A 13,696-nucleotide genomic window follows, 5' to 3' on the forward strand; every position below is an offset into this window, starting at 1 on the left:
GGAAAATCAAATAAAATAAGTATAAGGAAGAGATTCTGAAGATATTTCTAGTGTGGCAAATCCCCTCTTCAATTTCTACTAAATTTACCCTATTTTCTTTAAAACACTAGGCTCTAAGATTAATGACCACTTTCTTGATTGAGTCCTCTTATTTACCCTAGATAGATCCCAGGCCAAGACTCTTTTGGTTATTGTTTGAGTTCTTGTTGACTCTGAATATAAATAGCAATAATTTCTGTTTTGGCCTGAGGATTTTCCCCTCCCAGATTCATTTATTTATTTAGATATTTTTTTTTTTTGGACTGCCTAGCCTTAATCAGTGGGTGTGGCCTCAATCAAACTGAGAGATTTGTTAAAGATCTTAGTTTATGAGTGAAGTGAGTAGAACCAGGACAACCTTCTACACAATGTAGCAAGATTATATGATGATGGTCACGGCTCCTTTCAACAGTGAGGCGATTCAGGACAGTTCCAATGTGACAGGGGTGAACCCTGAAACTGTCCTTGACTTTTGGGGTGAGCCCTGAAATTCTTGTGACAGGGACCTGCCCTTTGGGGCAGTTAAGTAGTTTCATTAAGATTGGTCTAGAACCACTCCTACTTAGCTTGAACTTAAGTGATCTTATTCAACTGGAAATCTAGGCCTGGGGGCAGTGACAACATTGACATAATTTCATTCAATTAAAACTTCAGTTTCAGATTTCCTATTAAAAGGCAATTTGGGGCTCATTTCTTTGCAGAGGCCCAAAGCAGGACCATGCCTTTTCAAGAAACCTCTCTTTTGTTGGCATAGCTGCCTGTCAGGACCCCTTCCCACTGTGAAGACATTCTCTTCTCAGTATTAACCCCTCTGTTTATCTCTCTGCCACAATTTCTCTGCTAGGACTTTTTTCTCTTTGCCAGGACTTTGTCACTCGAAAGTCAGTCTTCCTAGCAAAAGCTGACTTTTGCAATGCCAACAATGAACTTCCTTTTCCCCCCCTTTTTGGGGATTCTCACACCTCAACTCTCTGTATTGCCATTAACTGCATCATTTGGTTCCCTAATTGCATCAAATGGTCTTGCGATGGAGAGAGCCATCTGCACACAGAGAGCATGACTGTAAGGACTGAGTGTGGATCACAATATAGAATTTTCATTTTTTTTGTTGTTTGCTTGTATTTTGTTTTCTTTCTCATTTTCTTTTCCTTTTTGATCTGTTTTTTTCCCTTGTATGTGTAGCATGATAATTGTAGAAATATGTATAGAAGAATTGCACATATTTAACATATATTGGATTACTTGCCATCTAGGGGAGAAGGTAGGAGGCAAGGGAGGGAGAAAAAAAAATTGGAATGCAAGGATGAATGTTGAAAATTATGCATATGTTTTGAAAATAAAAAGTTTTAATTAAAAAAAAAAGATCATAGTTTAAAAAGGTCAAGGTCTCCCATTGTTGAGCTATCTACTGTCTTCCTGATCTATATCTGGCCACTATACTCAGATTCCTTTGGAAAGGAAAGTGAGGCAGGTGACCTTGCACAGCCTTCCTTCACTTCCATCTAATTAATATGTATATCATATCATCACCTCCTGAATGTAATAGTCCTCTTTGAGGAGGAAGGACAAAAACAATAGCTCTGACTTACTATACATAGTTACTGTTGAATGGCCATATTTATTATTATTCAAAGAAAAAATTATTGTCAGAAACATTTCTTTAGTCATGGCAATTTTTCTTCTTTTTCTTCACTCCTGTATTCCCTGATTCCATGTCTTAGTCTATGACGCAAGCTAGAATCATAACCAAAATTATAGAATGTCATAGTTGGAAGGCAAAGTTAGAAAAAAATCTAATCCAGTTTCTTTGTTTTTATAATTAAGGAAACTCAGACGAACAGATATGACATGGCTTACCCAAGATTACATGGATATTTAGTATCAGAAATCAAATTAGAACTCAGGTGTCTTGATTTCTGATCTATTCTTCTAGAACAGTGCTTCTCAAATTTTTCTAGAGCTGGAGAGCCCTTAGGTTTAATTGGGATTTTGGCAGAACTCTTAAAGGAAAAATATCTAAAATTGTTGTTATTATTATTAATGCTTATTAACAAACAATATAAAGCTTATTTAAAACAAAAAACAAGTTGAGGGGATGCTCATCAATTGGGGATGGCTGAACAAGTTGTGATGTATTATTGTGATGGAATACTATTGTGCTATAGGAAATGGTGAGCAAGATGATTTCAGAAAATCCTTCAGAGACTTATATTAATTCATGAAAAGTGAAGTAAGAACCAAAAGAACATTGTACACAGTAAGAACAATATCTAAGGATGATCAACTGTGAAAGATTTAATTACTCTGAGAAAGACAATGATCTGAGAAAATTTCACAGGATCTGTGATGAAAAATGCTAACTACCTCCAGAGAAACAACTGATGAATTGAGTGCAGATTGAAGCTTACTTTAAATTTTTTCTTTATTTTTCTCTGCCTCTCCCCCGCTTTTTGCAATAAGGCTATTATGGAAAATTGTTTTGCATGATTTGATATATATAATTGATATTATAATTTTTGCCTTCTCAATGGATGAAGGAGAAGTAGGAGGGAAGGAAAAAATTTGTAACTCAAAATTTCTTTAAAAAATGTATTAAAAATCAATTTAAAAATTAAAGCAAAAAAGCTTGGGGTATTTTGTGTTTCCTTGCAGTACAGTTTTAGAAACAATGATCTATTGCAAGCATAACCTTCGTCTATACTATCATAGTTTCACAATCTGGGGCTTTCCTGGGTACATACACAACCTCATACTGAAATATGTATATAATATGATTGGAAAGTTAGAGAAATCTATAGAAGAGTACATTTGTTGCTTAGCTGTCTAAAGAAAATTGCAGAATTTCCAGGTAGAAGGGAGCAAAGTCTAAAATTGAATTCACTGTACCACAAACCTAATAGTTTTTCTAGCTTGTGTTTTAAAACCCATCATTTCTTTTGTGATACTTCTAATAATCAGGGTTCTTTTGTTTACCTAAAGTCTACATTTTCTTTTATAACTTTCCTCCATTGCTTTAAATTATGTCTTGGGTCTAAAAAGGAAAAAAAAAAATCACATCCCTTATTCCAAGGACAACCCACAGCAACCTCTTCATTTTGTAAGATCAAATCAGCCTTGGAATTCATACCTTATCAATACCTTCTACCTCTATGAAGGAAGAGTAAAATAAATAACTGCTCCTAAAACCTCCATTTGATGGGGGTAATCCAGGCTAGTCGTCTTGTCACTTCCCATCTATGTGCATTACTCTAAACCCCATCATGTTGTTAAGCTGAATATCTTTCCTTCCCTCCATTGTTTTTCAGCTTTTTTGTATGTGCTATCTTCCCCCATTAGATTATAAGCTTCTTGAAAGCAAAGACTGACATTTTCATCCTTGTATTCCCAATGCACAGTGCCTGGCACATAGTAGGTACTTTATAAATTTTTATTGACTGGAACTCCTTCAAATAAATAGTTGAAGACAATTATCAAGCCCTCAAATCTCTTCTTTTCTCCTGGATGAACATCTTCAATTCCTTCAATTAATCCTCTTATGACATTTAATTTATAAAAGCTACCATATTTGATTTCTGAAACCATGTTCATTGAATTTCATCAAATACTATAATTTCTGAAAAATGTTTTTTGCAAATCTAAAAGCACTATACAAAAATGAGCTATTGTTATTTATTATCAAGATTCTTTCATTCACTAGATCCCAAGAAAACTGGCTTAATGAATTATGGTTGTGGATCAGGTCCATAATGGTTTCTAATAAATTACAGGTTCAAAGAAAGATAAAAAATTTTAAGTATTCTATTGTTAACTTCCTTCAGAGAAAACACCTTCGAGGCATGATAGATGGAACTCAAAAAAAGTTCAAAGAGATCTAGAACCCATTTTCATTAACTAAGAAATAAATAGCATTCACCTAGAACCTGCATGAAAAAAAGCACAGATAAATTGGTTGTAACTGTTCCTCTGGGAAACAAACACAAGCAGAGATGATAATTCATATTTTAACATACTTTAAAATTTTGCAAATAGTATCCAATTTGGACCTCATAACATAATATTTACACTCAAAGAGATTGAGAGACTTGCACAGATCTCATAGCAATAAGTAGTGGAAGTTAACATTCAAAAACAGGGCTTCCTTAATTCAAGACCATGGACATGCCATCTAGTCTGCAATGGTACTTTATAAAGATGGTAACCCCTTCACCAGAAATGAAATATAACAAAATAAATTTAATATTAAATTTCTAAGTCAAAAAGAAATATTGAAATTAAAACACCTTCAGCTTTTTTGAGAAAAAGATTTGTAAGGTGTCTATTGTAAAGATAAAAATTGCAAATTAAATTATAAGAAGAAAGAATATAATATTAGCTCCTTTTAAATTGTCTGCTTAATTCTTATTCAGCCCATTTTTCTTTTGTTTCTTTCCTGGTCAAGTCTTTATTTTCATGAATGTTTTATAAGAACAGGATTTGAAATGAAAAAGATTTAAAAATTGATGTTATCATTAGAGGAAAAAAAAATAGCTGCAGTATTCTGCAAGCATTCCAAGGAACGTTCTTAGGCATATCAGAACCATAATCACTAGACTCTGGAGTCCCTTGTAATAGTCTTTTACAATAAATCAACAAGTACAAAAGGAATTTTAAAAAATAACATTTTTACAGGAGCTAAATGAATCACTTGACTCATTGGCCATGCATTAAAGATGGCAATGTGAGCCCCAAAAGGATTTGTGTATGCACAGCAGTTACTTGGTCAGCTGCTATGATTAGTATTTAATTCTCTTTTAAATCAATAACACTCTCTCTGATGTCTTCAGCCAAATGCATTCCAGTTAAAAAAAAAAAAAAAAAAAGCACGAGTGAAGATGAGTCAGTCAATTTCCTGTCCCAAGATTTTTCTTTTCTGAGACATGGTGCAAGTTATACAAGAATATACAAGAATTAAAAATTTAGTTGGTCATTTGGAACATGAGAAACCTGACCACTGCAAAGAAACATGTAGGGTAATTAGTTAGGAAGCTGTCCTTTCCTGACAAACTTCAAATCTCTCTGCTTATAAAATGAGTTGAACATACATTATAAGGGATTATGGAAAAATAAGCCTATTTCCTTACAGGGATTTACTTCTGTCACTTTCACTTTCATTCATACTGTGCAACATGTATTGATGGAAAATCTGAAATTATGCCACCGTGAGAGTAAAGGGGAAAGGAGGGCAACAGGAAAAGGTAGGAAATAAAGAAATTTTAAAAAATAATTACTATAAATTCTTCTCTGGGTTTATGTGATTAAAAAGGGGAAATGAGGAATTAATGAATCCTTATCCTAAAAAGAGGTTATATCCATTTTGTATGCATTCAAGTGCATTTTATTGCTGTTTTTCACTTGTTTTTTAGATGTGTCCAATTTTTAGTGACTCCATTTGGAGTTTTCTTGGCAAAGACCCAAGAGTAGTTTGCCATTTTCTTCCTGAGGTCATTTTACAAATGAGAAAATTTAAGCAAGTGAGGTTTGTGATTTATCAAGGGTCATGCATCTAGTATCTAAAACCAGATTTGAACTCAGGAAGATGAGTCTTCTGACTCCAGCCCCTGACACTTTATTCTTCCACCATTTTGCTGTCCTAATTTATGTGCATACTCTCTCCTTTAATAAAATATAAGTTCTATGTGCCCAGAAATGCTCCACATTTGTCTTTATTTTCCCAGTATTAGCATGTAGTAGTTGAAGAATAGATACTTTTGATTGATTGGTGACCTTTAATCTTTTATGCTTGGTACATGACCATTTTTCTTGAGTAAAACTCAAAATGCACTGAGGTATTCCAGGCTAGAAGTGGGAAGCATATTGCCTCAAGCACTGGCTTGCCCATCACATTTTTCAAATCCATTTTTTTATATCCTGCCTTTTCACAAGTGGGCCAAATGCATTATTAGCTGCATTGTTCTCTTAGTGATTTCTTTCCTTTATATTTTACATTGTAGCTGCATTTCAGAGAAACAGTATTGTTCTCTGTGTCCTGTGTGCTGAAATTCTACTTCTTTGTCTCCTATATATATTTTTAAATGTCTGTCCCAATATTTAATTTATATATCTTAATTTATGTCCAGTCTCTGATCTCTGCCAAATATTGACTGTATGATTGAGCATATCATTTAACTACTCAATGCCTCCAAGAAACTCTTTAAAATAAAAACTGCAAAGGAGGTGTCATCTATCTTGATAGAAGGATTTCATTCAGGATTCCCCATATCAATGAAATCACCCTTCAGATTCAACTTAATATAGAATGTGTCACATGTAACCAATATTTATTTCTTGAGTTTAAAAGTTAATTTCAAGCTTTTATGAAGAGAGAGATGGAATTTGCATAGATTGGAGAATAATGGTGAGTGTTTTTGTTGTTCCTGTTTAGCCTATGTGGCAATAGCAGAATGACCCCATATCTTTTCTGTTCCTGAGAGATTTTCCTGGTTTATCTAAGAGGCTGAAACTCTGGAAAAGAAGTAAGGTTTAGTAATCCTCTCATTTCTCGCGAGGAATTGAGTAGATCATTAAAAAGGTCAAGTCAATCATAAAAGAATCATATTCCTTCTACTCATGAATTATCTCTGGACCAGGGATTATATTTTCTAAATGCTCTAACTCATAATATTACCATGATTTCTAGAGTCATATATAATACAATAACAACTTTTAGCTCTTATAACTTTTACTTAAAGTTCTTTCTTAAAAAATAAAACTGCTATACTATAAAGAAGAGAAAACATTATTTCATTTTTGTTGTTTAGTCATTTTTGACTCTTCATGACTTTATTTGTGATTTTTTTTTTTTTGAAGTTACTTTAATTGTTTGCTATTTCAATCTTCAGCTCATTTTATAGATGAAGAAATGGAGGCTGGGGATAGTACAGTGTCTGAGGCCAGATTTGAACTCAGGAATATGACTTCTTAACTCCAGACCTATTATCCTGTCCTCTGCACTATCCAGCTGCCCCTACTTTGTTTGAATAGACTAACCTAAAATAGAATTAGAGGAGAATTATGTGTATCTCTCTACTATCTCATTCATGCTAAGGCTGATGATTGTTTTTAAAATGCTATTTCACACATACTCCAGAAGCTACCTTCCTAGAAATGAAATTCAGCCGCCAGCATTTTTATTTATCCACACAGGTTGTACAGAATAGAAAGTGATGCTGATGACCTGGATTATTTGTTATAGTCTCATGAAAGAAAAAACATGGTGTTTTATTGCTCTAGAGAAAGGAAATTTACTAGTACAAGCAGCAATTCATTTTTTTCATTTATGCAAGGACCTTTCCCGGCCTCACTCAAAACCCTGAAGCCTGGGGAGAACATAGGGTGAAATATTTTTAAGTTCAGGTTCCTCTCTAAGCTCTCTGAGGAGGCTCCTCAACTGGCCCCTCTGCAGCTGGAACAGACAAGGGCAGCTATTAAAAGTTTTCTCTTTTAGCACATATATGCTTTCCTAAGAAGTAACAAAATCATGTCTTAGACTTCACATGTTCCTCCTCATGTCATGGAATGTTTTTTTTTGTAAAAAGTGGAGCAACTTTCCTACCCTCAGCTATAGTCAGTCAAATATTAATGCATTTTTATTGATTCTTTTACAGGACCTATTAGAGGTATACTTAGCTTTTGTGGCTCTGCTAAAGTCTAAATAAAGATACTTAGACATTATTTCAATAGTTGTTACTTTTATACTCAACAGCAGCTTTGTTAGGATTTCTTCCAGAAGCTGCCCCTGACACAAAGTAATACTTTTTATAGAATACCCAATCTCTAGTATTGTGGGTGCTTCAAAATTGGGAAAGAACTCCAACAAGCAGTGGTCAATGAAAAGAACAGTCCAAGATATCTGATCAATTTTGCTCAATTTTTTCCCTTTAAAAGAGAAGAAAAACATATAAAAATGTAATAGAAAAAAACTGTTCTCCATACTACTCCTCTTCATTGTTATTTTCTCAAACTGAATTAGAATCAGGAAAAAATTAGAACCTGAAGGGATACCATTTGGTTCACTACTTTGATTTTATAAATGAGAAAGTTGAGACCCAGAGAATTCAAATTACTCACTCAAGCTCAAGCAGTTTGGTTAATAATTTATAATAATGCTCTGATACTATCATCACCCTGATGCAGGTCTATATGTCATTATGCCTAGACTCTTTCAATAGCCTGCTGGTTGGCCTGCCTGTCACAAATCTCTCTTTAATTCAGCTCATGCTTCATTCAATCACCCAAGTAATTTTTCTAAAGTGATCATCAACCATGTCAAGTTCCCCTGCCCCAATCAACACACCTACATACAAATTCAGAATAATCTGAAGTGGTTCCTAATCAAGCTTGTTAAGCTGTTTCATTCTTATAGTATTCTTCATTATCCCCATTTAAGATTTCCTTGGCAAAGATATTGGAATAGTTTGCCATTTCCTTCTGAGGAAGGATGATGAGGAAACTGAAGCAAATAGGGTAAAGTGACTTGTCCAGAGTCAAACATCTAGTAAGTGTCTGAGTGCAAATTTGAATTCAGATATCCTAACAAAAGATCTGTCCTTTTATCTACTGAACCACGCAGTTGCTGGGGGGAAGGGGGAAGACACTTTCTTTTACCATTTTTTAATATCCCCAGCACTTAGAACAATATCTAACACATAGTAGGAACTTAATAAAGGTTTATTGCTTCATTGATTTAGCAAGTGTTTAATTAGTGCTTATAGATTAATAATGGACCTGAGTAAAGAACACTGGTCTTAGAAGCAGATACAATACTACTGGGGTCTAAAGCTACACATGTCAGCATAACAGGAAACAGTACCTGCACAGTACCTTTCATAGCAGGAGGCGTATAAACACTCTGCTTCCTCTGCTTAGGAGATGCATTCTGTGACTGAGGACAAAAAAGAGAAAGAGAAAAAAAAAACTTAACAAATCAACAGAGATTCAAACCCCAAGCAACTTTATATAGGTTCTGTGACATGTTTCTAAGCATCTCTCTGATGTTCCATTGGTACTTGGTAGAGATTTAGTCAAAAGTAATCTGAAATAAATCCATGAAAGCAGTTAGATAACACTGTATATTCAGTATTGGGCTTGGAAGAAGGAGAAGGAACTGAATTCATATCTAACCTGCCACATTGATTAGACTATGTGACTTTGGAGAAATCACTCAAAATCCCATAGCCTCAGTTTTCTCATCTGCATAGTGGGAATAATAGTAACAGTCTTCTAAGATTATTTTGGAGACTCAAATTATATAATTATAAAGTACTTTGCAAAACTTAAAGCTTAATATAAATACTAGCTAATATTATTACCTATGAAGAGAGTTCTTTCTCCTTTCTGAATAGGGTTGTTTTTGTTATAGCAAGCAAAAATCTGACTCTTTCTAGCTTCTATCCTTATTAGAACCATCTCTTAGTTCTATCCTCTGAAATGAGCAAAATGTATCGGCTCCTTCTTCTGTATGATATTTTCCCAAATAACCAAATACAACTATGTATTTCTATGAAATATTCTCCTTTCTAGGCTAGACAGTCCCCACTTTCCTTTTCTTGACAAAACTTGCATTTAACAATCTCATTTCATTGGATACAGTCCCCCTTAGCTGATTGTCCCATGGCATGATCTGAAGGACTTGCATCATCCTATAAATAGTTTACCCTTCCAAAAATGTGCTGGCCAGAATGGAAAACCATATTTTAGCCATGTTTTGATGAGGGCAGAGTCCAGCAGAACAATCTTCTCCTGAGGCCTATGTGTACACCATGCTCTCAGCTTTATGCAATCTAAGACCACATTACTTTTCTAATCAGTAGTTACACTATTAACTCATACTGAGCTCACAGGCCACTGCAGTGCTCACTTCTTCATAATTACCCTTAAATATGTGTCAGTGACATTAAGAGCTTAAGAGAGATTATCCCAAGGGTGATAAGGTATATTTTCTTACAGAGAAAAGTTAACTTGGGAGGTTAGTTTTCAAAACTTGTTCCTCTAGTAAACATCAGAGCTAGAAACAACATCTTTGTTTTGCTTCTTGCTGTGATGTTTACAGAAAACAGAAGAAAGAAAAAATTGTGATAAAAACAAAAGAAAAAAATTGGCGAAAAAAACAAAAAGGCACCAAGGTAAAGAATCTTAGAAAAGACATATCCTTATGGGGCTTCCTAGGAACAATGAGGTAATCCTTATTTATAATCATCCTGAAAATTACATGAGCAGTTTCATTGCCTCATTTATCTGAAATAGCTCAGTCAGGGGACCATTCTTTGTCCTGGTCTCCAAATGTGCACTTTCCTTTTCCTGACAAAACTTGCATTTAACAATCCCATTTCATGGGATACAGGGTCAGGCTAAGGTTACAGAAGAAGGACTTTGAAGAAAACAGGAACTTACTTTAGTGTAGAAACCAGAAAAGGTTCTCAGTTGATCTTTTTCAGATTAAAAAAAAATTAGGTTTTCTCTCTCTCAGATAAGCCAATCAGTTCTATAATGATTTCTCAATTTGCATTTCAAAGTCCAGGAGATAGGAACCTTTGTTAATGAGATTGGGTTTCTGAAATGTTTATTTTTGTCTAACAAATCCCAACTCTGCATATTTTTTGGGGGGAAGGGGAAAATGGGGAGGAGTGTTCCAAACCTATCCTAAAAAAACAAAACAAAACAAAAAAAAAACAAAACTAGGTGAGCCAAAAAATCATGTTGTGCACACATTTCTCATCCTCTTTAGCCTTAATATGCGATCCTTGGCTTTCTTGTAGGCTTTATTTAGAGTATCAGACAGAGCATCAGGATGACTGTATTTACATGATGGCAAAATAACCATTCGAAAAGAGAAAATTTCCATTAAGTCAACAAGTTATCTGGTCAATTTGAGACCAGCAAGTAGCTTGATGCATTCTCCACCTCCTCCCCCCACACTTATTTGAATGTTTGCTTTGGCACTAGACCTAAGACACAGCTAAACATAGGAAAATAGAGTGCACACTCTTTGGTCTGTTGACACATCTGACAGAAGTAGAGATCTCTGGAATTAATTCTATAGCTTCAACCACATCTGATTGTTATGCCACAGTTCTCTTTAACTGTCCTGACTCAGTTTCCCTGTACAAGTTTCCCTTGTCCCAGTTTCCTTAACTGTTCTGTCTCTGACTAAGGATTATTCGCTCTCGGGTTATAAATTAGCGAGATAAAAGAGTAGATCTCCTGACTTTTATGGATTTACAATATCCCTTAAAATATTCCAAGATAACCCACGATATCTTTACTTCTTTGTCTCTGGATTTTTTAGGGTTTTATGGCTTCCCCTCCCTGATAAAAACTTTCCCTCCCTTTCTCTTCTTTATCTCCAAAAAGGTATTTAAGAAGTTGGGGTTCCTCCATTCATTGCTGGAGTATGGCGTCTGGCAATTATATGCTGGACTCCTCCAGCCCTGGGACCAACATGGATACCTTGGTCCCAGTATATCTTTATCTTTGTCTGACTGGATAATTTGAGACGAGAGTCCTGTCCAGTCAATCTTACTCTCCCATTAATAAAATATTAAAAACTCTCTAATCTCTCTCCTGCCTCAGTTTCTCCGGCATTACATGATCACCATAAGGTTTGGCTTACCATAGGAATTGCATGTGTTCTCCATAAATGTATAAAAGCTCAAGTGAAAGATGAGTTCTCTAGATAATCTCCCTTTGGTAATGACACATTTGTAAAGATTCTCAAGAATGTACCTGGCTCTAAAATTAAAATAATCAATATCATGCATTACTATCATAATGATTTTGCTATTATAATTACTAATACAATGATTCTCATCTGTCTGAATATGTCTGAAAGTGAGAAAAAAAGCCAAATTGTACTTTTCAGGAGAAAGGAAAGAAAAAAAAAACCAGCACATAAACATTTGCTAAGCACCTGTTATGTACCAGGTCCTGTGCCTTATAAATATTATCTACTTTGGTCCTTACATCCTGGGAGATAAGTGGTGTTATTATCAGTCTCATTTTACAGTTGAGGAAACTAAATTTAAGTGACCTGGGTCCTGTATGTAGGAAATATCTAAAGCTCTATTTGAAAATGTGTCTTTTTGATTCCAGTTCTAATCCTATTCACTGTGCCATGTAGCTGCTTTTAAAAATCATTCAGTTAGAGTAGGAACATGTAAGGATGCTTTCTATTTTTTTTTTAAAGGGAGATATTTGTGGTTGTAATTGTTATTGCTGCAGCTTTTTGCAATAATTACAAAATTAAAGAAATTGAACAGATTTAAATAAGAAACAGGGATTTCACATGAGTATTTTAAAGGAGAACACCTTCATGAGATAAGTACACTGAGAATCAGCCTAAGAGCCAGAAAGTTAGGGATTCAAAACATACTTTTGATCTATAGTGGATGTGTCATCCTGTTTCAAAAACATGACTCCTCAGTGCTCTAGTATAGAGAGCTCCCTGAGACCAGAACTTACAATGCAGGTGATGATTTTTATTGGCACAGAAAGGCTTTTTTTTTTTTTTTTTTCATTTTTGGATGCTCTCTACAACAAAACTTCTGAAACTGTGAATTGTGACCCCATAGTGGGTCATATAACTGAATACAGGGATTGCAAAATTATGATTTATTATCAGTAAATGTTTGATTTGTATATTATACATATATATATTATAATTTATATACTTTATTTATTTGGGGTCATGTAAAAGTTTCTTGGGCAAAAAGGGGTTGTGAATGGAAAAGGTTTAAGAAGTTCTGACAGAGCACTGGTGATAAATTCAAATATAAATGAGAGCAAGGAAACCATACACAAAGCTTCTTTCAGGATAAATGTTGATTAAAAAAATACATATTATGTTAATATATTTTTATATTTAAAATATGTTTCCCAATTTCATTTTAATTTGATTCAGGAGCACTTGGAATGGTGCAAGTTGTGTGCCTGATCACTGGCTCTGTTTCAGATCAATGAGCTCCTATAATCCTTAGAGCAAAATCGGATTATTTGAAAGTAAAAATCTCATATAATGCTATCTTGTACTTTACCACAAAACATTAAACCTATGGAATTTTGAATAAAGTTTAATGTGTTAAATTTAAATGATTATATTTTAAATATATATATTAAAGAATTCAAAGGTATATATGTATATATGTAAAAGATGTAATTTAACTTACTTCTCCTTGTGAGTTGGTCACCCTCTTCTCATCTATTTCTATGAAAAAAGAAGATATAACATATCAGGGAATTTTATATATCATTATAAATAAAGATCTTCAATTAAGGTTTGCTGTAAGCTTAAAGTTATTGATTCAAGGGCTCCCTTTTCACCTTCCTTTTTATATGGCACACTGCTTTATAGAAAACATCCATTCAAGATTCAATGAAAATCAACTTTGCTAGAGGAAAAAAATTATATATAATACTATATATAACAAATAAATTTTAAATAATTGCTTTCATATTATCTCCATCATCAAATTATGAGTTCCTTGAGAGAAAGGATTCTCTTTTGCTCTTTTATCTCCAGTTGGTAGCACAGTGTATAGCACATAGTAGGTGCTTAATAACTGGTTTTTGATAGACATTAATAACTATATGAAAAATGCTCCAATAACTAATAATAAATAAAATA

General features: G+C 34.1%; 1 protein-coding gene across 3 annotated transcripts in view; it reads right to left on the bottom strand.

Moving 5' to 3' along the window:
• PPP1R1C (protein phosphatase 1 regulatory inhibitor subunit 1C) overlaps nt 1–13,696 on the bottom strand; it is a 185,766-nt gene that overhangs the window by 83,567 nt on the left and 88,503 nt on the right. For 2 of the 3 annotated variants that reach the window (XM_051986092.1, XM_051986094.1), the window contains exons 3-4: nt 13,239–13,276; nt 8,899–8,959 (exon numbers count right to left, since the gene is read on the bottom strand). In XM_051986092.1, coding sequence (XP_051842052.1) covers nt 8,899–8,959; nt 13,239–13,276 — 99 coding nt within the window. Of the gene's footprint in view, nt 1–8,898; nt 8,960–10,467; nt 10,980–13,238; nt 13,277–13,696 lie in introns of those variants that run through there. The other variant, XR_007951999.1, reaches the window with a different exon arrangement.

The sequence above is a fragment of the Antechinus flavipes genome, chromosome 3 (assembly GCF_016432865.1).
Source record: "Antechinus flavipes isolate AdamAnt ecotype Samford, QLD, Australia chromosome 3, AdamAnt_v2, whole genome shotgun sequence".
Classification (NCBI taxonomy): domain Eukaryota; kingdom Metazoa; phylum Chordata; class Mammalia; order Dasyuromorphia; family Dasyuridae; genus Antechinus; species Antechinus flavipes.